Source organism: Marmota flaviventris, chromosome 12, assembly GCF_047511675.1.
Source record: "Marmota flaviventris isolate mMarFla1 chromosome 12, mMarFla1.hap1, whole genome shotgun sequence".
Taxonomy (NCBI): Eukaryota; Metazoa; Chordata; class Mammalia; order Rodentia; family Sciuridae; genus Marmota; species Marmota flaviventris.
Window position 1 is genome coordinate 26,651,011 of NC_092509.1, and position 26,122 is coordinate 26,677,132.

Consider the following 26,122-nt stretch of genomic DNA (forward strand, 5'->3'; position numbering starts at 1 on the left):
TTTGGCCTGACATTATGGTTTCTATAGCCAAGGGGTTTGCCTCTCCCCTTCACTTTGTAAAGATGGGAATGAGGAAGTAGAACTAACAACTTCCTCATTCCAGTTCCAGAAAAAGTAACCTTTATCCCATTCAGGGTTGCAGATATCCCCTGTGAGAGTCCAGATGTACCTATCATCAATCAATAAACTTGGAATACCTCTGATACTGATGCATGCTGAGGTCCAAGGCTGAGCTGTAAATTACCCAGGCTGACGATAGAGGGCCTGTGTTCTTAATCAAGGGATAAAAGTTGACACATGCTCTAAGCAGGACAGTGAAGTTGGCACTTAAGAGCTTGGCCTCGCCAGGAAGCATCTAATAGCCCATTGTGCTGAAATTGAGAATCATAGGAAAATAGTTACAATGTTCACCTGCTCTCATTGCCATCAGACTCCTAATTATAATACCATTCTACCCTCAAGAGAATCTATACTATGAAATAACCTTATATTAGAAACTTCCTTTTAATGAGGTCCCTCAGTGTTTCAGAAACTAAATCTCTTTTAATTGGATTCAAGACAGAGCTACCTTCTATCTTGCAATGCCCTGCTTGATGTGTGTGAAGGAACCCCTGCTCACTCACTCTATGCAGAAGGATCCCACGGTACCCCATCTTTGCCTCACCAGGAAGACACCAGTGAGTTGGCCCAGTCACACTGACCTTGGGAGAGCTTCCTCCATTGACCATCTAGCTGGTCTGTTCTGTCCACCCTCAGGTTACTACTCCTTTTCTAACCTTCAGAGAAAAATGTGGTCCTCCTCACACTCCACTAGAATTAGTGTTGGAAAGATAGAAAATGTAACCAAATTCTGTTTGCTTATTAGCTTTCATTTCAAAGGTCAAAGAGCATTTTTCTGTAACAAAGGAGACTGTTTTTCTTTCCTCAGGCCGTCCCCTTTGGCACCTTGACAAGCAGGCACCTCACCCATGAATTGAATTATTCCCAATCTTGAGGGAAAGAGGGGACAGTTCAGGAAGCAGTAGTGATCATCCCATGGGGGGGGGGGGGGAAGGATGCTACTGAAATTCTTCAGACAATTTTGACTGTTAGACCCTTGAAAATGGTCTAAAGTAAGTGGTTTATTTCAGAGAGCCCAGGAAACGGAAAAAGCAGATTCCTGCAATTTTGCCCTTGATGTCTTTTCTCCATCTGTGTCACGCTTTAGTTACAGTTTACATAATAATGGGACAGGAGTGCACCCATCAGTCCTCAGTCTCTTTCCCAAAAGCCTTGACCATTCAATAGATTTAATGTAAGTCAAAACAAAAACAGCAAGGGGAGGGGGGGCGGAAATGCCACCATTTTTCTGGCAGAGGATGTAGAGATCATGCCTGGCTTCACAGGGGCAGGGGAGGAGCAGAGGATGGTTCCTTCCAGGGACATCCCCAGGGCAGTAGTCTGGACCTTGTGGTCTGTTGGCAGGCATGTGGTCATATAGCACATCAGGTGGCAAGTCTCAGGAAGATTCATGGGGTGGCCACTGAGCCAGATGAGGTCAGTCTTCTGCCCTGCCTGAAAGTTGACTCAGATGTGCCATCTAGGAGTGTCCTGCTTTGGAGTGAGTCAGGACTGTTGGAGGATTGCAGGGTCACTGCCCCCTGCTCTGTTGGTGACTTTCCCAGGGGACTTTCTTGGGATGACATTCAGTGATCCAAATGGTGGCATCCTCGTAATTCAAGCACCGAAAGCAGAACAATAGCATCATTTCTCTGTTTTTGAGGTGGTAACCAGATAGTGACACTTTTTACACCCTAGTGTCGATTATATCTAAAACTCTATAAAGCCAAGCTAATGGGATGGTTTCGTTAAGTGGATTCCTATAGGATAAGGCATTTGTACTGGGCAGTTGCCATTCTAACTATGAAAGTTGCACTTTTAGAAAGGGGGGAGAAAAAAAACAAGGCTTTTGTCTTAGATGACTATTGGAGAGACTTTTAAAAACAAGAGGCCTAGGTTATGAGAAGACACTTGGGTGGTATGAAAGAGTCTGGTGCAGTTCCGGGGGTCTTTCAAAGTGAGGCACAGCCTATCAGGTGGCCCGAGGGTTGGTCTCCCTGTGGGGCCATCAATTTGAGGGATTCTGATCTGCCAGTAGTTATCAGAGTGGTTTTGCCTTTGCTCTTAACCTCTTATGTGACTGACAGTCTATAAAATGGGAGGGGGTAGAGGCTCAGGCTAGTGAATTTAAATTCTGTTATTCTACAGAAAGGACACAGAAGCCATGAGAATGCAATGCTACCTTAACATCCTCTCATTTTCTTACTTTTTGGTGGTTGAGAGGAATAAAGGCATGGGGTGTGCAAAAGAGATGATCTCTTCTTCCCACAGGTTGTTCCTTACTTAGCTGAGTGTCACCTTGGTCACAGTGCTCCCTGCTTCTCATCCCGTCTCTCAGCTTGTGTGATCACAGTCATTGTAGTTCACCATCCAGGTACAGAAGAGCCACAGGAATGACATTTTAAGCAGGAATACATAAATGTGTGTTCAGTGGCAAGAGGGCTAAAATTTAAAAGCAGCTTATGAAAGTAGAGTAGCATCATGTTTGAAGTCATATCTTGGAGCCTGCAAAAGCAAGCCATGTGTTGAAGGCAAGATAGAAGAAATAAGCATCCAGGGCCCAGGAGCACAAGGCCATGAGTTAATAAGAGTGCATCTGAGGTGGTTCTAACTGGCAGCTCCAGATATTGGCAATGGACTTTCAACGGAGGAGAGGGCTCCATCTGTGACTCTCAGGGTACCCACGGCTTCCCAAAGCCTCTTTTTATTGTCTAAGAATTACGTTTTATCCTTGTCTTTCACCTCAAGACACTGAAGGTATGGTTGCCTTCTAGACTACTGAACTATGACCCTCTCCTTTTCTTAAGGTCAGTGCTGAGTTTTCTTTAAAAAAAAAATTAATCCAGGGGATTTTTAAGAATATTTATTTTTTAATTATAGGTGGACACAATATCTTTATTTTTATGTGGTGCTAAGGATCGAACCCAGTGCCTCACGCATGCTAGGCGAGTGCTCTACCTCTGAGCCACGATTCCAGTCTCTAGGAGATTTTTGATGGAGTTTTTGAACCTCTAACTTAGTGGAAACTGGAAGTTCAGGGTCTTGGTAAGGGGCAGAGTCAGTGATTAACAGTTGAACTTGTCGTGTGAGAGAGAGTCACTTGAACACAAAATGTAGCGCTCGGATCAACAATCTTTGGACTCCAATAAATGTTAAATTCTCCACATCATGTGGCTAGGATTGAGGGAGAAAACAGATCACAAGGAAATTCAAGCATGAGGAGTACGTCCTCTCTTGACTTGAACTGGCTTTCCGGCCCCTCACTTGAAGAGAGGCCAGGATCCCAATTGCAATTCAACTTGTGTAAAACAGGCACCTGATTTGCTTGCAAATGTGAATACAAAAGGGAGTTTCATTCACAGAAAGGAAAAAACCATAGCAAGTTCACTAATTTAGTCTTTCAGGGCCTTAGTTCCTTGATCTATCAGCCCCTTAGAATTCAGAGGCAGCCTGCAAAGGAATTTTCGATTTACAACATTATGACTTTGTTGATGTCTTGAATTCAAATATCTCTCTCCTTTTCTTTTGGTTCTGGGGATTGAACCCAACATCTCATGCAAGCTAGGCAAGTGCTCAGCCCCTGAGCCATATCCCCAGCCCTCAGATATGCCTCAAATTTTGTTTGTCCACCAGGACTATTACTTTACTTTTTTTTTTTTTTTAAAGTTCAGAGTACAGACATCAAATGGTCATTGCACTTATTTGCCTAGATTCAGAAAGCAAAGTGGATTATGTATCTTTTAAGATGCTGAGTGACCTTAAAGACATGGTGAGCCCCTCTGAGCCCATTTGGAGGACACAGCTGCTCCTGTGCACAGTGCCATATGCCCCAAACCACCTTATTTACCACATTAGCCACAGAATTGTACAAAATCATTTTTTACCTTCTCAGTCCTCAAGTTGTATGGTATTGTATTTCAGAATATGCTTTGTAATTTTCCACATGAAAAATATTGTTGAAGAATACTATCCAAAAAGAACTAACATTTGGAATTTGAACATTCTAAATAGGCCCATTTTGTCATGTAAGAGAACATTCTATGCACGAATATTTACCCTCAGGCCAGAGGTGACTAGCACCCCCTGTGCCTGGGGTTGGCTCCTGCCCTTGAGAGTATACATCTTTAGCTCGTGACCTGGGGTTTCTGCTCTGCAAATGACGAGTGATTTTTTTTTTTTTTTTTTTTTTATAATTGGAAACCAAATCAGTAACCTCTTGTCTTTATACTCGGGTTTTAAAAACAGACATGTGTTTATTAAACATTGCCTTATTGTCCAAACTGTAAAGTCAAAGGCTTAAGGGAAACTGCTTTTTAAAAAATGGTTTCTTTAGAGCATCAAATCTTGCTTCTCATCCTGCCCAGTTTGGTAAAGTTTAGAAAGCTTGGTGCAAGTTTCTTTAACCAGTATGATGTTCATTTTCTTAAGGGCAGAATTTACTTTACCATCTTCTCTATAGTATCTTTCTCTAGCACTGTGTCTACACTGCCCTCCACACTTAAGAATGTAAATAAATTGTTATTAATCAGAGTAAGCCACGATGTGAACTCGTTATCTCTACATAAGCAATACTTTCCCCCACCCTGTTAGTATTATTACCAAGAGTTTCCAAGTAAAGATTTTCAAGAGAAACAGCTGTGGCTTGAAAAGATTTGTAATAATCCAGATGGTTTCTTTGAGGATAAATCTACTTGATCACTTAAAATTAAAGTCTTTCAGTAAAGTTGAGTGTTTTCTTTATGATTTTAAATACTGTGTGTGGGGGGGGGGTGCACATGTGCGTGTGTGTGTGTGTGTGTATAGATCTTGTTTGGGGTTTTGTGGGTGTGTGAGTGTGTGTGTGTGTGTGTGTGTGTGTGTGTGTGTCTAGATCTTATTTTAGACTTTATCTTTGGAAACAGCAAAAACCTCTAACAATGTCTCAAATTATCCAGCAATTAAGCTGGGAGAATACCTGAGGGGACTCTTTATGACAGCAGGAACAATTAGTGAAGAGACACAGTCAAACACCTACTACCCTATCTGGAGTATGTAGCACTCGGCCGCTCTAAAAATTGACACTCAGCTTCTGCGCATGATGGTATGCTGATATCTCACAATTATAATGCTGATTACAGATGGCTGTGCCATCTGAGTGTGAGCAACTGTACTGCTAAACTACCCATTTCTGGGAATCTGGGTGGTGAAAGGCTCTGAGTCCTGCTGGCGAGACTTCGAGGAGGTAGACAGAGGAGATAAAATTGGAAATAGGTAGCTTTTCTGGGCTCCCTGCTTTCCCCAGTGCCCAGTGTATCCTCACTGTTTCTTGACCACCCAGAGATGCTCCCTGTGAGCCGTCTTCACAGACTGCTTACCCCAGGATCTTTCTTCCATACTCTTTACTTTCCCTTCCTAGGGGCCCTGCTCAAGTTTCAAAGTTCAACAACAGAATAAATTCACAGCAAGATATTAATGGCCAGTAAGGCTTAATATATAACCCCTTTAAGGTACACCAGATCCTCAGAATCTTTTGGTGACCAACAAAGGGAGATATCAGTAGTGGAAATGTTAGGCTGTATACTGGCCCCAGACTGGTTCTGAAATCATCTCTCAAGTTTTACCACTGTATCTATTTCACCTGTGAATTAAAAAAAAAAAAAAAAAAATCTTGGTGAGCTATAAATGGTATAAATGGGAGGGGTTGGTAATGGACAACAGGAGGGACATTTTTTTTTTTTTTCTTTTCATTCCAACTTCCAAAGCATTTACAAACACAGTGAATTGTTGAAATTGTTGTGACAGGAATGCCATCAAGTAACTTGGGTGTGGAATGTCACGTTTGTCTTATTCTAACTTGGCTGCTGCCACTAGAAACTCCTGAATGAGTGGATGAGGGCGAAACAAATTGCAAAATGTGAGTGCTTATTAGACATTGTCAAAGGAGCAAACCAGACAAATGGGAGGCCGCAGAAATGACCAGTGTTAAGCAGAACTAGGAGGGACCCTGGGGGTTGAGGGAGAACGGCCATTCTCAGCACTCTGTGGACAGCAGGGAACAGGAGATCCTGGAATGGGCACCGAGGCTGGCAGGACTGGACCCTCGGATACATGTTGGAACCACTGAAGAGCGCCTGGGTTTTGTAGAAGTTTAGCTACCCACCTGACGCTGATGTTTCAAACAGAACCTGGAGGAGGAGAGAGGCCTCTGCCCTGAATGAGATGGCTGAGCCATCTGGCATTGCAGCTGACCTGGAAACGAATCCAGTACATTTCAGACCTGAGTTACAGCTGGCGGGGGGAAACCTAGGAGACAGGTGGTTCCCTTAACAGCTGTACTTCCAGTTAGGGCCAGCAAGAAAGAAAATTTCATGCTCATTGATTGAGCCTGCCTGGGTTTTCTGGGATCTCTCTTAGCTCCCTGACCTTTTTCCATCATAATTACCATGTCGGGGCAAATAATGATACTTCTTCCTGCCTTACTGAGATAGTCTGTGCAGGTCAATGAATCTACGATTTTAAGTGAATATATTAAGTGATATATCAATTAAAAAAAGACTATGGCCGTTAGCTGGGAGAACACTCATAGAAACAACAGTCTTTCAAATACATTTTCATTTTCAAAATGTACCCAGGTCCCATTGCAGGAGAAGTACTGACTGCTGCATGGAAGGTGACTCTCTAAATTTGGAGGTCTCTATTTATTCTGCAAATTTTAAGATAACTTAGCCAAACACTGTTTTAATTAAATGAGTCATTATGTGCACCCAATGAAGTTATACGCCATTTTTAAGCCCAGTAAAGGTAAAAACAATTTTTTTTTTTAATGCTGAATGAAACACTGTGGCTATATATGCACACAATTTGTAATTTGGGGGTATATGGAAGATCTTAGGCAGACATGGCTTTTATTTACTGACTTGGAAGTAATAAAAGTAACACACTGTTTCCTAACTCATTCAGGAGCCAGATTATGAAACCAAAAGAAGACTCTTGGGGTGATATTTCCAGTCTTGACATCTGTCCCAGGACCCCCACATCTGTACAGGTTGTTCACCACCCAGGAGCACCCAAATGAGGCAGGGAGTGGGACAGAAATGCAGCCTCTGCTCTGCCCGCCAAGCTGCAGAAAGGGGCAATGCACACCTGGAGGTGGGACCCCATTTTCAGATCCACACAGTTTCCAAGCTGCTTTCCAGGCCTAACACCTGTGGTGCTGAGCTGCAGGTTGGTGGCAAGTGAGCCAGCAGTGACATCACCCAAGTCCTCCAGGACATCCTCCTGTGGTGTTAGAGTAAGACTGGAGCTTATCTTGGTGTAATCTTAAAAAAATCTGTTTTAAACGGGTATATACTCAGAGCTATGCATAGTTTGAAGAGGATTCCTAGTAATCAGCCCCAGACTTCACTATAGCAGGTACACAGGCAGGACAGGCCTTCGGTGAAATTGGAAAGAGCTGGAGGTTTGGGGTATCTTCCTATGTTCTCCTCTGTACATTAGTCACCTTGTTCCTTTCTCCTCCTCAGTCGTTTTCCCCAAACTGCTCACACACCAGCTTTAGACTAGTACTTCTGGAAGAAAGAAAGAAAGAAAGAGAGGGGGGGGGAGGAGGGAGGGAAGGAGAGGGAGGCGGGGAGGGAGGAAAGGAAGGAAGGAAGGCAGGCCGGCCACCCTTCTATTCACTGGAAGAAACTTGTTCTTGGAGTAGCCAAATTAATAGTAAAATGTAAATGACTAAGAATGATTGAATGTCTCCCTCCCAAAGGGTGGCATTTGAATACTGGTGTAGCATCTGAACCCAAGGTTCCAGGGACTCTGAGGCAGGGGGAAGTGGCTGAGATTTGGTCTGGGTGTGAAGGTAGGCATGCTTCCTCCATTCCCCCAGCCCACTGTGTTGCTGGGCGGCCCACGTTCCAGGACACACAAGTCCCTCTGCATGCAGCTTCTCTTTTCCTGTTGCTTTAGTCCTCTCTTTGTGCTGTTGTGCTTAGTTCCTCCTTTTCAGTCCCCTATCACCACCCCCACCTTTTTAAAGGCCAATCTGAACTTCTCATTCTTGCCTCTGAGCATTTCTTTTTTATCTCCCAAACTTACTCTTCCTTAGTTTTCTTTTCAGCCAAGCAAACTGCTCCACCTCTGAATCTTTTTAAATTATCTCACCCCAGGAAGCTACCTGCTTGAAGTATCAGATTCTGCCTCTTTTTTTGAAGCTGTATTAAGTGAAGTTGAAATTCAGAACTTCTCTGTTGCTTCCTTGCCTGAAAGCTGACTCTGTAATCCTAGGAGAAGGAAAGCAGAACTTGTTGAGAGTGTTTGTTAGAAGCGTTCAAAAAGCTTTTCCTGTTTTTGTTTTGTTTTGTTTTGATACCAGAGATTGAACCCAGGGGGTGCTTAAGCACTGAGCCATTTCCCACTAAATTGCTTAGGGCCTCACTAAGTTGCTGAGGCTGGCCTTGAACTTGCAATCCTCCTGCCTCAGCCTTACAGACAGCTGGGGTTGCAGGCATGTGCCACTGCGCCCAGCTCCTGATTTTCTTTCTGTACTAAGCCCAGTACAGCATGGTCAGTATTTTTCTCTTTCCAAAAATGATTACAACAGCTGACTGGAAACTGGGACTTTCCTGTTTAAATTTATTCCTTGCATTGAAGCAATTCCTGTCGTTTCTCTGGGGCTTGCATTACACCAAAGAAGTTAAGATAGCTAGTTAAGTTTATCAGTTTAGTAAAATATGGACCATCACACAGTAGGGGCACATGAACCCTGGTTAAAGAAGTCAAAATAGCTGACGCACAAGCCATATAAAAATGGTCAGTCTGCCCGTGATTCTTTTAAGGAGACTTCCTAATTGTCTGTTATCCCCATCAGTCATTCAAATGATACATTTGAAGGGTTTCCCATCTTTGGATGCCTGGCATTTTTTTAAATGCCAAGAAACCAGGGATGCACTCAAGGTTTTGCATATTGAAGCTTGGTAGTCTGGCTGAATCCAGTGTAGGACAGCAGGTTCGGAATGTCTTTTCCAGATGAGGAGGGGGAGCTTCCTAAGTGTCTTTAAGAATGCAGTGTATGGGGTTGGGGATTTAGCTCAGTGGCAGAGCCCTTGCCCCTTGCCTAGCACGCACCAGGCCCTGGGTTGGGTCCTCAGCACTGGGGGGGGGGGGGGGGGGGGCGGGGGGAATGCAGTGTGGATGGCATTGTACTTGATTTTCCCCTACTCCATTGAATGAGTTTTATTTTGAGAAATCAAAGTGCCAGCATGTGATTCTAAATCTTCGATGGCTTGCTCTGCCCTGACAGTTCCAGGCCCCAAAACTGTTTTGTTCCATTTTGTTCTCAGTCTTCTTTTTGTCATTCCCCTAAATAGAAGCCACATCAGGGCCTTAGTTCATTTGAGTTCATTTGTCTCTGCCCGTTGCCCTGCTGTGGGTTAAGCTCGTACCATCCCTCTCTGGCGCTGTACCTTAGGAGCCTTTCCTAAAGGTGAGGTGAAAAGTCCAGTCTTGGTGAGCACCTTGCTCCATCTTTTTCCTCATCCCCCATTTACCAAAGAAGGCCAGGCAACATCTTTTTCCTTCAAATTTCTCAAATGTTTGTCTACTTCCTTGTACAAAACGTGATTGGGCTGAGAAATTTTAATGCTTATTAACAGATGATCAACCAGTATCTTCATAAGTTGGAGAAGAGGACAGCCACCCCTCAGGACACCATTTTCTTTGGTGCAAGAGGTTGAGGGTCTCTGCCAATCTGCCCTTGGGGGGCTTCAGACTTGGCTTCCACCAGCACTTTGAAAGGAGGAATCTGGAGTTGTGATATCACCATATTTGGTACATAGGCCAGAGTCTGCAGACATCTGTTGGGGCACACACCCATTCATATTGTAACTTAATTTCTAAACAGCTCACAATATAGCCTTTCATTCTGTGGCCCACAAGGAGTGGGTGGGCGGAACTTTGTGTTATGTACCATGTAGAGATAAAGAATATGGCGCTACTAGTCCAGCTTTTAAGAAACTTATAATCCAGTTGTCTAAACGTTTGAGTTTAAAAAGTGTTTTAAAAGTGTGATGTTCTAGAGATACTCTTTAAGAAAATTACAGTTAATGTAAGTGGATGCAATTGTTATTGTGGTTAAAAAAAAAAATAAAAAACTCCTTTTTAAGTAGTTGTACGCTCTAAGTCCCATTAACACCTCACCCAGCCACCACCTCCCACCCACATTCCTGAATAGCTGTATTCCAGATAGTTGGCGCACAGTTATGAATTGATCTCCAATGTGGGTAAAGCTAATAAATGTGATTTAGGATGAAAGGTACTGTGTAAGTGCTTGAGATGTTGTTATTACTGTTCTCATGTGCTTTATTATTTTTAAATTGTGCATCCTTTTAAGTAGATTATTTGTTCGCCACAGTCTCCATTATATCTAAGCAAAGCATTCACAGAAATTTCTAAAACCTTTTCATTTCTCTCTGTAGGTTGTTGTTTCGTAACATTTTATACAAGAAAAGCTGCACTTGAGGCCCAGAATGCACTGCACAATATTAAAACTTTACCTGGGGTGAGTCGGTTTACTTTTGTACCAAAATCACTTTATTGCTTGAAAATGGTCTTTTCAACTGAAGGTTCTAGTTATGGGTTCTTAGTGCCAAAAATGACTTTGGTCTTTTGAGGAGTGTAGGCTGACCCCTCTATTCCCCACGGCAGCCAAACCCGCTGGCCAGCCCATAAAGGCGTGCTGGCATTAAGGCTGACGGCAAGAGCTCTCACAGAGCCTGTCCCCTGGTTAGAAAATCAGAGTGACCCCACTGGGTACAGCAGCTGCCAAAGGGTGTTGGGTGGGCTGAGATTTTAAAAGAAAAAAACAACCCAATACACACAAGGGTTAGCAAATGGAAAAGTAAAAGCTTTTACTCACCAGGAGCCCCTTTTCAAATTTAGTCTTTGGATTTTTCTTTTGAAAGGACAAAATGTACCCTGTACAGCCATAATATTAAGCCTCCTAATGATTTCTAAACAGTCAATGGTGGTTAACAAAGTCAATGTTTTAATGCCCAATTTGGGGCTTCGTGTTGATACAGAACAGAAAATACAAAGCTTACCATCTTTTTTTCCATTTCCTTCACAATAATATTTGATGATTAGTGCAATTCACTAGAAATGAACCAATGTTGCATACAGCAACTTCATCCAAGTACTTTATTCTTAAGGGATTATGTGGTATTTTTGTACATTGCATGCTGGTATAAACTTCTGAATGCTGTTCAGATATTTTCCCCATTTGCCCAAATATCAGTGATGAGTTAATTGTGTAACATAATAGTATGCATTGGTTATGATGAAGAACTTGTGGGAAACCTGTGATGATGATGATGATCTTATTGAAATCTAATTTGATTAGAATAAAAGAAAGATCAAATAACCATTTTTGATCAAATAAAAGATCAAAAACCTGATTTGATAAGAAGAAAAAAAAAAGATCAAATTACCATTTTCAGGGTGTAGCTCCGTGTCATTTACCATTCTCAATAAGCATGCACAACGTGTGCACATTTTAACATAGGAACATGTGTCTGTCTTATCCCCCTTTCTCCCAGAAAACATAGCATTTGTTTAATTCACCCTAGACCCTGAACATTGTGTGGTATTTATAGTGGCAAGATGCTCAATAAAATATTCTCAGAATATTAGCTTGTTAATTACCCAAAGTAATAAATCTTGAACCTTGATCTTGAATCACACTACTTTCGTTTTCCCTTTTTTTGATAGCAAATCAAAGAACAGAAAAGCAAGTGTATGTAACTAGGACAGTCCCTCCCAATTTAACTACTTCTCCCTGCAACTTCCAAGTTGCTTTTTAGTAAGGCTGCTGTTATTAAAGTCTAAGTGCTTTGCTTAGTGACCTAAAGGAGGGGGGGAGTATTTCAGCTTCATTCTCCATGTAAATGGAATTTTTACAACGTAATTCTAGAAGATTGCAGTGTTAGGTCATATTATTGAATGAAGCAACCAAGGCAGATTCTGGCTGAGCCAACAGTAGAGGAAAATAATTTTTTTTTCTTCCAGATTTTTATTCAGATGCAAAGACCACTTTGTGTTCCTTCTCTTAAAAATAAATGCTTCACAATAATAAGCATACCACTCTATATGTGTGTTTTAAGAATTGCTTGATGGGCTGGGGCTGGGGCTCAAGCGGTAACGCACTCGCCTGGCATGTGTGGGGCGCTGGGTTTGATCCTCAGCACCACATAAAAATTTTAAAAAAGATGTTGTGTCCACTGCAAACTAAAAAATAAATATTAAATTCTCTCTCTAAAAAAATGAGATGATAAATTGTTGTTTATCATTTAAAGTATAGTATAGTTTGCCAAATAGCACCATATTCTAACTGCAGAGCTTGGTTAATTTGCATGCATCCTCTCCACTAGAAGCACAGCCTGAGCATACCTCTTCCTGGGGAGATGCTCTCCAGGGATCCACACTGGTGTGAATAGGACATGTGGAAGCACATGGAAGTACTGATGATCTTAATCTATTTGGGATAGCTTACTCTGACCCTGTTCTTAAACAAATAGCACCTTCAGTAATTTTTTTTTTAATATTGCACCTTTTCTTTCCCCTTAAAAATTCTGCATGTAGAATTTAGAAGTGGCAACTTTGCAGACCCATTATGAAGGATAGTATTTGGAAGCTGGAAAAGCTCATTGGTGGATTGTTTTTGGATTTCTTTTTTACCCATTTCAGTTTTATATGTCCAATTACTTGAGACAGGGTAAACAAAGACTCAAAGTCAGATCTCATTTGTAAGGCGGATAGCCCTTACAGTGTGCAACACTTGCTAGTGCCATTTCAAAGTGGTAAATGGGGACAGAGGTCCACATCTGCCATTTGTGTACAGCTTGATCTGATCAGCATCACCCTTAATAGCTACAGGAAATGCATGAAAGTGGTTGCCTTTCAGTTATGTGCCTTTGGTGGACAGGAAGAAATGGGACCAGACATGAAAGATTAATGCATATTCTTGGGGAAAAAATATTACAGTGTGCCTTGCTGTTTGATTACAAGCCTTGGAATTAGTCAACATTTCCATAATTCTAAACCAATATACACCTGTTTTCCCACTGTGATGTGAAGGCACAACTTAATTTAACAGAAACCCTGCTGTGCTAAACCTCTCATTAAATACCAAGTGAGTTCGGTAATTTAAAGTTGTAGCACTACTATTTTAACTGGTTGCCTTCATATTATGAAATTAATAAGAAATTAATGATGCACTTTGCCATATGCCTTCAATTTCTTTCTGAATAAAAATAAAAGGGATAAAGAAAAATGCATCACCAGCTGACACTTTAAAGCTTTTCTGGTTGTAATCATTTTCCTGCAGATAAAATCCATTAAAAAGGCACTTGCTGCCTTTTTTTTCTAAAGTGTCCAAAACTTTCAATTTATAACAAGATCAAATAGTGTTGGGTTGTTTTTTTTCCCCCTCCCTGTATGTAATTTTCTTTTGCAGTTGATGTTTTGAATCATAAGGAACTTTTATCATGCAACCAAACTTAATTAGTGTTTCAGGGTTTGCTTTTTCCTTTATGCACCATGTCCCTATCTTGAAGGGAACAAAGAACTTGGTTGGTACAGGAGGGGAAACAAACTGATAGGATTCTCTGTTATGCACGGGAACTTGTCTCCTCTTTGATTTTAATTTAAAGGCACCCTCTTTTTTATGTGCTTCCTGGACTTTGGAGACCCTCTTTCCTGGGGGCAGGAGAAAGGATGGTGGGATTGAGGTGCAGGATCAGAGCCTTACTGATCACTGCAAAATAAATGGGGACACATTTCTCAAACCTGCCTCTCGCTATGTAACGGAGAATGATAACGGATCTTATATCTTCAGAAAGTTCAACATAAATCCCAGAAATATAGTAGTCAAAGGAAGTAAATTTTACAGCTCACCATGGACAGTAAGGAATGAGAGACTGGGAGTCACGTCCTTGGTTTGATCAAGCTCTCTAGAAATTGTTGCTTGATGCTTAAGCGACAGATCAGATCTTAGGTACAGTGCCCATTCATTATTGGTATTTCATGAGATTAATAAACCACAAATGATCATTGAGTGCCTACTCTGTGCCATGTACTAAAGTAGATATTGGGAGGAGATGGCAGACAGCAAGCCCAATATGGCCTCCAAGTGGCCTTAGCTATAAGGATGGATAGTGGATAGGCACCTAATACAAGCTTGGTTTATGCTTTAATGCTTTTCTGCTTCTGATGAAATACTGGTTCCATGCATGACTGTCCTTGAGATCCCTACAAAGTAGCACTGTTAAAGCCTGAAGGGACTATGATAGCTCTGTGTGCTTGGGCTGGGCTGCTAGGAGCCTCTGGCTGTAGTGCAGCATTGTTAGATCGGCATTTCCCACTGCCGTGCCATTTGTGTTCTCGACAAACTTTGGTTGTTTCTGCTTTCATGGTGCCACAAACTGGGTATGAGGAGAGCCTCCTTCATTGAGCATTTCAGGTAGGCACCACTGACTGGTCGTGTCATTCAGCAGAAATGTCATTGTTTGCCATTATGGATCCCAGAGAGAAATCCTCATAAAAGCCACCTGGAAGATTCATTTTATTTTCATGGACCTAATTTAACTCTATTAGAAAAAATAAAATAAAAAGACCTTGATTGAAGCACAGGAAAATCTACCGAGACCTTTCAGTAATCAGATTGTCAAGGCCAAAAATCCTTGGGCCAGTGTCAGCACCGTGCCTTATGTCATTCCTTTTTCAAGGTCTTAACACATATCGTCTCCAGCAATAAGGCTTTTTGATTGGAAATCCACAGCAGTATCATTAGAGCATTCACTGTATAAATTAATTTAATTAAGGATATAATAACAGAGAGGAATACAGTTTTGAAAAAGCTCTTAAATTTTAACAGCAAGGAGGAATCTGGAATCTAAATGTCTTGTAAAATATTAATTGCAAATTTCTTCCAGACATTTTCTCTGAGTATGCCTCACCCTTTTCTTTTTAGAGTCACTACCAGTTTTATTAAATGCAGTTTATATTAAGGAGTTACTGCCCTAAGAGAACATTTGTTTAGCGCACTCCATTTCAGCGGTGGCTCACTGGAAGGTATTTTATAACAACACACACACAATCTGAGCAAGGACGACACGTAGATTTGAGATATAAAAATAAATGAGCCTCATCCAGTGGGAGGAAGATGTAAATAAAGTGGCCTCCTGGGACCAGCGTGTTCACCCACCAGAAGTGAATGGGCCTTTTCCTGGCCTGCCCTGGAGATGATTTACCTGTGTGGGCAGGCACCTTCTCCCAAGCGGGCTTTAGCTCAGCTCTCTGTAGGATTGTCCCCGTGTCCTTTACTGGTGGAATCTAGGGCTTACTCTTTTCAACAGAACAGCTTGACACTTTCTCTTAATTTCCCCATTGTAATATATTTAAGGTACTCATTTTCTTTGAAATGCCTCTCCTGATATCTTTAATGCCTTTGATCTCAGAGCCATGATTATTAATATTTTTGCCACTACCACCACCATCATTATTATTTCTGTCATTATCTCTCAACCCTCATCTCCTCCAGACATGGAAAATTTTCTCGTACTATGCTCCAACTGAATCACAAGTTACAATTTTTTTTATTTTTTTTTTTTGTTTTCCTCAGATGCCTTTCATTTAAAATTGTTAGCCGGGGGTGGGGAGGCCAGGAGATCTGTGTTCATTAAAATTGTTCACAATGGAGTTCCTCAAAGTTGTGTGTCCTGTGTAGCACAGCGAACATCCATTCATTCATTCATTCAAGAAATATTTATTGAACTTTTATTATTTGCCAGGCACGGCTCTAGGTACCAGGGAATGCAGGAGTGCATCCATGACCTTGAAAGCTGAGTCACCAAGAAACACAGCCCATTCATACACAGTTAATGTTTACTAAAGAGTTATTTCCGCCCACAGATACTCCAAATGTTCCAAAATACAGACAATATCGATTTATGTTCTTACATGGCATGTGTAGAGTGGCCTAACTTGTTTCATATACACAGGTCTGTGTCTTTATAAATGTATATCCTTATGTACCTTCTCTCTCTCTCTCTCTCTCTCTCACACACACACACACACACACACACACACACACGTGAATATCAGTTCAGTCAAACAGATACAGGAAGATAGCACTTCAAGTTTCATTTTCTATCCCGCTCACGGCACATTCTCACTTTACTGTTGTCAACTTTACTTTAGCCTTAGTGAACTGTCTCAGTTCCTCAGCATAGTGATAGTTCTTACGTGTAGATTAGTATTGTGGCTGAGTCATATTGCAAGGGGAAGTGTCCTTGAGAAGGGCCATTGACTAGTGATGCTCCTTGCTGTCCATCTGAACAGAAGAGTCAGGGTCACTGCCCTGAAAGCCTCTGGAGTCTCGGGAGCAACATTCCGTATGAGACATTGTGTCTACAAGATAGTTTCTGTGAACACTTCCTAGGTAGCAACCCAACATATAAAAAGTGTTTGCTATGCAACATATAAATAGGACATCCATTTGTGTACTCTTTGGATTTACACTTATAGAGTTCAACCTGGGCTGAAATATTTGGCCTCATGGGACTGCATAGAGAAGAACCATTACCTTGCTGTCTGTATTGCTTCCATGTAATAATTGTCCCACAGAAATAAAAACTGAACAAGGGCTGGGGCTGTAACTTAGTGGTAGAGCATGTGCATAGATAGCATGCTTAAGATCCTGGGTTCACCCTCAGTGTCTGTCTCTCTCTCTCTCTCTCTCTCTCTCTCTCTCTCTCTCTCTTACACACACACACACACACACACACACACACACACACACGCTGAACCAAAAAGTACGTTCTTTTTCTTTAGAATGAATTTTCTGTGATGTAGAGTGCCGTGGTTTAACTGCGCAGGAGTCGCCTCAGTGCGGAATCCCCTTCCCACCCCAGCAGCCACACCAGGATGAAGGAGTAGGGTCAAGGTGGGGAACCAGCCCCAATTGGGATTCAGCCATGAACCACACGATTGTGCCCAGCTCATCAGTTTAGGACGGAAACAGTTGGAGGATGGAGAGGAACCCTGAGACCAGTGTTTCCCATCTGGGAAGGTATATTTTCATACCTCACAAAAGACCATGGGAAGTTGTTTATTTCACCCATCATGAATTTTACGTGCCACCTGAATAGTGGGTGGGTTTGCATTGGGCTGACCATCTACCAACCCAGTAACTTTAACTGGCAATTATTTTGTATGTCTTTGATTAACTGAAATGAAGAACTGGGTGCTTTTAAAACATGACTCATTCAATACAAAAACATCTATGGGAGAAGATTGATGAGAATTCCTGAGTGGTAAAAGGTTGAAAAATGCCAGGAGAGGGTCAAATCAGGAACCCATCGCCCTGATTTTTAAAAATTGCTCACAATGGAGTTCTTCAAAGTTGTGTGTTCTGTGGAAGGTGTTATTGTTTTATTTTGCAAACAGCATCATCTCAATGACATGCCTAATTAATAGGACTGTCGTAAGCGCTTACAAAAGAGAGTCTAGGTTCCCTGGCACTGGTTCCTGATCAGATTTGCAAAATTTCTTGTCATTGTTTGAAGGATGTTGGCAACATGTCGTTATTATCGTGTGAGGGTATGGTAGGGGGACACGATGGCAAAATGAAGTAATAGATTCCAGAGATAATCATTTCCCTATGATAGTACAAGAGTAAATTGGAACTGTTAAGTTCACTTCTGTAGACCCCAGTTCCCAAAAGACTCAGAAGATTTCAAAAGAAGATCGGAGGGGGGAAACATTCATGAATTGGATTAAAGGTCTAGATGGAATTACAAGGAAAGAGGTTATGATGGTGAAATGAGAAAGGAGGAAGTTTGAAATAAAATTGGGCAATCATCCAAATTCTGTCGTTAGAATCTAGGGTCTCTAAGAATTCATCACTTGACTAGAACTTGAGTCCTTTGCACGGGAGAGGAGCACAGCTTAGTAGACTGTATCCACCTGACATGGGCTGGCCACACAAAAATTATGACCTGGGTGAGCATGGAGAGAATTCTCATGGGAATCCCAAGGTTCTTCCCAACCCAACAAGAAGCAGAGAATGACTGAACCTGGGGAGGCTGAGGCCAGGGCAAAAGGATCCTTAAAACTGCACTGTATGGCCAGATGTAGTTCATTCAAGGGACCGACGCTGGTCACCTAGGAGGAGGCAGGTGGGAACAAAGCTTCTGTGTTTCTTTTCTTGTTTTAGCCATAGACTGTCATAGCACCCAGGTGCTCGAGAAGTCTCATACGCTATTAAAGTTGTTTTGATAATAAAAACGTATTTCAGGACCATATCATTATAGCTCTCACTACCCACAAGTCACTGAGATGAAAAGATGAACAGTAAACCTTGCACGAGGGAGCCTGCAGAACGGGACACGGTGACAGATGTTCCTCATACCCTTGGTCGTTCCTGGCCGTCATTGCTTCCCTCTTCCACCAGCACTTTAAAACACTTGAAATTCCTTCCAATCCTCTGCAAGACACAGTGGTCAGACCAGGACTCTTAGAAGAAAAATCCTTTTCAATCTTGTGGAATGTTCTTTGACTTCCTTGCCTTGTGGTCATGTCTTGGTTAATGGTGGTGGTGGTGGGGGGGTGGTGTGGAATCGACCTGTATGACCTGACTTGCTTCAGTTATTGGTTAGGATTTGAGAGTAACGTTTTAGACAAGTCTGGGTCATTCCAGACTCACTCACTCATTTGGAGATTCTCTAGGCCTCTGCTTCCCTTGCCCTCTGGTCAGAACCTACCAAGGAGCTCAGCACTCAGTTTTCTCACCAGGGAACAGAGGAAGGAAAGGGAAGGGGATGAACTCCATCCAGCAAGTCAGCCCAGTTCCTTGGTTTGACGTGAAGGGGTGTTTGGCCTATTGAGGTTTCAGGATTACTGGTGGATTTCCTTTATCTCTTTGATTCCAGCCCCCCATTAGCATGGATCAGTGAGTCATCTGTGTTTGTAAATAGTTTTATGAGGTTTTTTTTTTTTTTTATCTGTTATCCCTTCTAAAAATATTTCAGGTGATGCACTGATAATGCTCATCTTGTTATACGGAGGACACCTGAGGTGCCAGAGATTCAGTTCACTTCTCTGACCTTCCCTAGAAAAGCAGTGATAGAACTAGAAAGAGAGGCCTGGTTACTCCTCCAGTAGCTTGGGTTTAGGCCATTGTCCACCACACTTTAGGGAATGAGAAACATGGCTTGAGCCAACATAATAACAAAGATCTTAAAAGTAGTTCCTATCTTCAGATTTCCCACATGGAGACTCCATAACTTTAATTTTCACCAAGGCACATGTTGTATAGTCCCCCATTTTAAAGCTAAAACTCAAAGAAAGTGAGTAACTCATTTGGGGTGACCCAGCTGGCCACTGAGTTTATAGGCAGTCAGACTGGAACCAATGTCTCTGGACTCTGAAGCCAGGGGACTTTGCACCCTGCTTGCCAGTCCTGGCTCTGGATGGCATTAAGGGGTCTCACAAGGACCACATTTGTCCCTTTGGGAGTTGTTCCAAAATAAATCAGAAGCCTCAGTCCTTCCCAGTACGGCAGCTCAAGATGCAGTATCCTGAGCTGATAGTAAGTTTGGGCTAGCTGGGATGTGCCAGTCTCAGTTGTGTGGGATGGAGCCTGGGATCAAAAGTCAGCCAGACACCCTCCCACCTACCTCACCACCACCACAAGCTCATCCCACTACAGCAGACATTTGGCACACGGGGACTCAGCTTGGTCCTGGACATCAAGCCGTCCTCTCTCGTGCGGGTCCAGGTCTTGTGTGGTGGGTGAAGCAAAGTGTTTACTTGACACTGGGGTACAACATTACTAAGGAAGAGCTCTCCGGGAGGAAGCTGCAGCTCAAAGACTGTCATGACTGTAAGAGAAACTGCTTTACAAAAATCATTATAAATGCAACACCTTTCTTTGGAGGAGTGTAGCTTTACCAGCACCCTCTCATTGACATTCATGTTATTAGGGTGCTTTTCTTTATCTGCATCCACAGGCTTTGAAGGCCAGCCCACAATCTGCATTCTAATGCCTCTCTCCATCCAGCTGGCCTCCCTCCCCTCCCTCATCTCTCTGCTTCCAGAAGGGCAAGGTAGGCACCTGCAGATCATCTCAAAAGAAGGAGCAGAATCCCTGTTACCTACAACCCCAAGCATGAAGCAGCAGGGAAAAGAGCAGGCTGTGGCCACGGCCTGAAGTTGGGAAACAACTAGAAATTTCACCCACCCGCAATCAGCATGCCCTGCTGCTCTTAAAAATGCCTGGAAGCCTTCAGAAAGCAAATAGTTCTACTCTGTTATTTTATTGATGAGGAAACTCCAGTCTCAGCAGAGAAGTCCACATAATCATCTCAGCTTCTGAGATGAGTGAGCAACTGGACTCTGCTGTAATGAGGCACTAGGAAGTGGAATCACCCAGCAGACACCACACAGTGGTGTGATGAGATGGAGCACAGCACTTCTGGGCCAGGGCTACAGTCCTGGGCTCAGTGACGTCAAAGGCATGGAGACTCTGTCAGCAGAGGTGCCTCTCACTGAGGGCCTAGAAGCTTGGACATTCCTGCCCTCCTCTTCCCATCCTGCCATCTACTCTGTTTAGTCCTTCCAGAATATTCTCCCTCTTCATCAAGAGGCAGGTTAGCATGAGAAGCAGAAGCACTAACTAGGATATTAAGTGCTGTGGTTAGTTCTGTCTGGCCATCACTTCCTGGTCTCTGTTTTCGCATGGACTCAAATGAGTGTCATGTTTGGAGGCAGAGGCTTAGGAGACCTCCACCACTTTGCTAGTTGTCAGAGGAGGCACTAATGTTGGTATGGTGGGCTTTGGAGCCTGGAGTTAGACCAAGAAGTGCTCAGCAATCACTAGGCTCACCTTCCACCACACTATCGCACATCAGGGACAGGAAGGACTGAGTGAGCGTGAAGAAAGTAGAGGTGAGTTTCCTGGAAACTCACCTCTACTTCTGAGGCTTAACTCAGTGATTGTAGGTCATAGCACTTGTGTGTGTGTGTGTGTGTGTGTGTATTTTTTCTTTTTCTTTTTTTTTTCTTTTTTTTGGTACCAGGAATTGAACCCAGGGACACTATAGCTTTACCACTGAGCCACATCCCCAGCCCATTTACATATTTTATTTAGAGACAGGGTGTTGCTGAGTTGGTTAGGGCCTCACTAAATTGCTGAAGCTAGCTTTCAACTTGCAATCCTCCTGCCTTGGTCTCCAGAGCCAAGTATATATTTTGAACTACGAAATCCAACACTTCATATTTACCCAAACACATATTATTGTTTCTTTAAAAGACCCTGTATTTACACCAGAAACTGTGTCAGATATCTTGTATTAAGTAGCATATGGGATACAATATAGAGTAAAAGTACTGTCAGCAAGTCATAGGGATCAGAAAGTAGAAAGTTAATTGCTACCATAGCACATGTTTTACATGCTGGGTATAAAGTCAACAGTAGTTATAGAACTTCAGGATAAGGATATTTCTAGAAAATGTTGCTTCTGTAAATGTTTTGTCTGTGATTGCTGTTTTCAATGACTTTCAGAAATTAAATAATTTGACCAAATAACAATAAATGTTCGATTGTTGAAAGTAGCCATTAACATTTATTGAGTGCTAACTATGTCCTGGGAACTATGCCAAGAGCTTTATAGATACCGATCTTATGTAAATAATAAGACAATACTTTGTTTTTTGACTCTAGTTGCCTTTTCAACTAGAAGTCTGTTGCTTAAGTTCAAGACAGTTAAAGGGGCAATACCCATTAGAGAAAACTTTTCTAATGACAAATCAGTGAATATCTTTTGTGACTAATGATCAACCTACTCCAACTAGATTTAAGTACAGTAAGCCCCTTCTTGGGGGTGAGGGGTTGCCTAGTGAATGTCTGAAATCACAGATAGTTCCAAACCCTATATATTGCTGTTTCTTCTTACACTTACATACAGTACAGTGTTGATATGGTAGACAAAGGAATGATTGGTGTCCAGGCAGAACTGAGCAAGACTTCATCATGCTATTCAGAATGGCATGCAATTTAAAACTTACTCCTTAATTTCTGGAAATTTACATTTAATATTTTCAGACTAGGGTAATTGAAACCCTTGACTATGGGTAATTGAAACCATGGAAACCTCTGATAATGGGGCCTGCTATATGAAGTAAAAGGCAACTTCCAGTCCATGGAGACTAACCTCAGCCTGTCTTTCTGTCCTTTGCTCGTATCTGACTTAGTTTACAAATATTCGTAGATCCTGTCATTTAAGTAGGCGCAGAAGCTTTAGCCTAGATTTTGATTAGTTCCATCTTTTCTGCGGTTCACAGAGGCACTAACTAGAATCACAACTCTTAAAAAAAATATTCTCACAAGTACCACAGATACTTGTTAGTTGTTAGAGAATCTCAGTTACCCCTCAGTCACCGCCGTCTAGATATAAAGCCTCTATAAGTCATTAACAAAATCTAAATATCAGTAAGGACAATTAAAAATAAGAGTCAAAAGCCAGGGAAATCCTAAAGCTCATTGCAGTCGATTTTTGTTTGTTTGGATTTGTCATATGGGCTAATAGAGGAAGAAAGGGCCCAGGGAGGAAAGCAGGCCAGAGCCAGTGACACACTACAGGCACAGACACATGTGTTATTCAGCCTTCTCACTTCACAGATGAGGAAACCGGAGCCCAGAGAGCTCAGCTATAGCTTATGTGAAAAATGTCACACTGCCAGTTAGCAGTGGAGGCAGGACAGCAAATCATGTCACTCTCTACAATTTATCCACAAGATCATGCCAAATACATTATTTTAAAACATCAGAAATGCAGGGCCCAGATTACCAGTCGGTCTGTGATGTTACCCCCCAGGATTGAGGCTGTTGAACTTGATGCCTCCTTTTCTCATTTCCATTCTCTAAGAAGGACCCAGAGAGTTATAATAATATTCTTCCCAGCCATTTACCTAAAAGGAGGTAGATGCATTTATAAAGAATTGATGAAGAGCATGGAAAGTAAATGGTCCTTAATTCTTAAGTCTATTTGCATTTACAACTCAGGCAGTAATGTGCAACTGAGGCTGCGCAATAAAACCGCTTGCAGAGCTTTAAAAAGTACCATAGGCGAAGTAAAGAAGGATCTCTAGGATGGGAACCTGGCATCGGTATTTTTAAAGCACTACAAATAAGTCCAGGGTTGAAGCTGGTTTGAGAAGCACTGTTGGAGGAATGAGCCGTCATTAACCCCAAGGGCTGGGTGTTGATAACTTGTTTCCCAGGTCCACCCTTCATGGGGACATACTCTTATCTCCTGACCGTCTTCCCACAAGTACAGCATAGTTCTGCTAACTCGGTGTGCTTTGTGAATTGGCAACATTGCAGTCATCTGAGAACACATTCAAAATGCCCAGACCTGCATTTAAATTGGATCCCCTGGGCTGGGGTTGTGGCTCAGCAGTAGAGGGCTCACTTAGCACGTGCGAGACCTCACTTAGCATGTACGAGGCCCTGGGTTCGATTCTCAACACCACACAAAAAGAAATAAATGACATGGAGGTATTGTGTCCAACTACAGCAAAATATATAAATATATATATATATAAAAACTGGATCCCCAATCCTTCCAAATGTACACAGGTAACTGAGGTGACAGATGTGAGTGTGAGAGCTTGATTTTGATAGTCATTTCACAGTGTATCTTAGCTACATATCAAAATATCACTCTGTGCATTGTAAAAAATAAAATTATTTAAAAATTAAACCTGGGTGATACATACAGTAACATTTGAGAAGCGTTGTTCAGTGGGGCTAGGCCTTACCAATGCTGTTTTCCTGGGTCTCACGGTATACAGAAGACAGCCCTGAATGTAAGGAAATATGCACCTCTTGTACCCACGGAATTGGTGTGTACTAAAGAAGAGCAAGATCTGCTGTGGCTTTGAGGCTTCACCTTCCTGAGTTTTCAGATGTTCTGAAAGTGGTGTGGGCTAACCTTACCATCCAGGACAGAAGGTAAAGCAGTGAGTAGGAATAGGAGAACATCCTGTCTTCTACCGTCTTCAAATGGGTGATTACCTCTCGCCTCCCATCTGTACTCTAAAACCTGAATGGGACTCACATGGAATTAGGACATCCCGACTATTGGGGAATAAGTGGAATTGGTACTATTTTTAGCACAGTTTTTCTGGCCAGAATAAGCTCATTCTAATGCATGAGGAGCAATTTTCTGCCATAAAGAGTTAATCAGTAATACTCAGCAGCCCTTTTCCGCTTTGTAGAAACCATAGGAGTGTGGGCTCCCTGCCGCTTCATCATTCATGGATTTGAAATTCCTTACCGGGAAAGCAAAGCATTTATTATCCTGTTTTTCTTGATACCCGCAGCTTGAGAGACTTTTGCTGACAAAGAAAATTTAGCTACCATATGAATGCTAGAGTAGAATGCTCCACAACATAAGAAGTATTAGATATACACACATCACTCTGCAATTTGGAAGGCTTGGAGAGAGGGTCATCTGCCCTAAGCACTTGTGACATATCCCATTGAGCTTGTTCTAGATTCCCATCCTTACTACTTGTGAATCTGGAGACGCTGTTCACATTTTGAGTTATTCTTAATCACTTAAAGTACAGCCAACTTCCTTGGTAGCAATATGTAAGCACCAAAATCATTTATTGCTGCATAAAACTGAAGCTGACCATGGCCAGCATGTGCCTAAATTTAGCAGCACTGATTATGAGACCAGCATCAATGAGTGAGCAGCAGTTAGCTGACCAATAAGTAGCAGGGATCCAAGGACAGAGGATCCACGTGGAAAAGGAGGCAGTGGAGCAGGAGAAGCAAGAGCATATGCCCCAAGAAGAAATCAGACGCAAGGTCCCACACCGACTCTGCGGTGCATTAGACCTGCACAGAAAAGAGCATCTAGGAGGAGTGCGTACAGTGGGAGATGAACACCAGGCTTCTCTTAGAACTTAAAATACAAATAAGCATGGTCTGTTTATTTTGCTCATGGAAGCCAAACTACCGACTCTAGAGGAAGAAATCCTGCCAGCTGAGTGTGTGTGTTTGATATAATTCACCCTTACAATCTTCTACCCACTTTTGCATTTTGGTATCTGTGTAGAGCTGAGTTAATAGATTTGAAGCTTAAAAAAAAAAAAATAGACTGGGGGCTGGGGTTGTGGCTCAGTGGTGGAGCACTTGCCTAGCACGTGTGAGGCACTGGGTTCAATCCTCAGCACCACATAAAAATAAATAAAGGCATTGTGTCCATCTACAACTTAAAAAATTTTTTTTTAAAACTTAATGATGCATTTTTGGAGATTCATAAACCTTATTTTCTGGTCAGCGTCTGTGCCCTGGTCAGAGGAGCTGAATCTCCTTCACCCTTAGTCTTGGGGAAGAAGGTTAGAAGTAGGTTGTTCGTCCAGCGTCAGGATCACACATCACAATCAGCAGGTCAGCTCACTAGTGAAGATAAGCCTGGACTCTGGAGCTGCTTGACTAACTACAAAATCTCCTTGTTGTCTGAAAAGGAAGGAAGGAGCAAAACTAAAGATGCTTTGGTCCTTGTGCCAGTCTTTGGTAGCGCATCTGAGATGTGCTTTGACGATGACCATGTAGAAGTGGACTGTCCTGGTTTTAAGAACACACTCGTGTTATATTTTTATGTAATTGGCTTCAGAGGAGATAGGCACGCAGGCTCCTGGATGCAAGAACATGCCGGGTACATGTCAGTGCTCTGATGAGAGGCAGATCTGTCAACGGCAACTGTGCCAAGCGCCTGGTTCCCAAAAATAGCATCCCACGGTCTTACATAACCACAGCAGCATTTGTCACGTAGATGCTGTAGTTTGTATGCTCCGGGTATGTTCTCAGGCATCCAGTGTTGACTTTCTTCCCTAAATGTGATTGTGCACTTCAACTTTTACTGCTATGTGGATACGAAACATTTCCAGTGAAAAAGCTTTGCTGAGAAAGATCAGATGC

At 42.3% G+C, this 26,122-nt stretch overlaps 1 protein-coding gene across 14 annotated transcripts in view; it reads left to right on the plus strand.

Annotated features, from left to right (window-relative positions):
- The window catches only part of Celf2 (CUGBP Elav-like family member 2), a 496,258-nt gene that overhangs the window by 377,949 nt on the left and 92,187 nt on the right, over window positions 1-26,122 (plus strand). For all 14 annotated transcript variants that reach the window (XM_071599796.1, XM_071599795.1, XM_071599797.1 and 11 more), the window contains one exon: window positions 10,548-10,630. In XM_071599796.1, coding sequence (XP_071455897.1) covers window positions 10,548-10,630 — 83 coding nt within the window. The remainder of the gene's footprint in view (window positions 1-10,547; window positions 10,631-26,122) is intronic.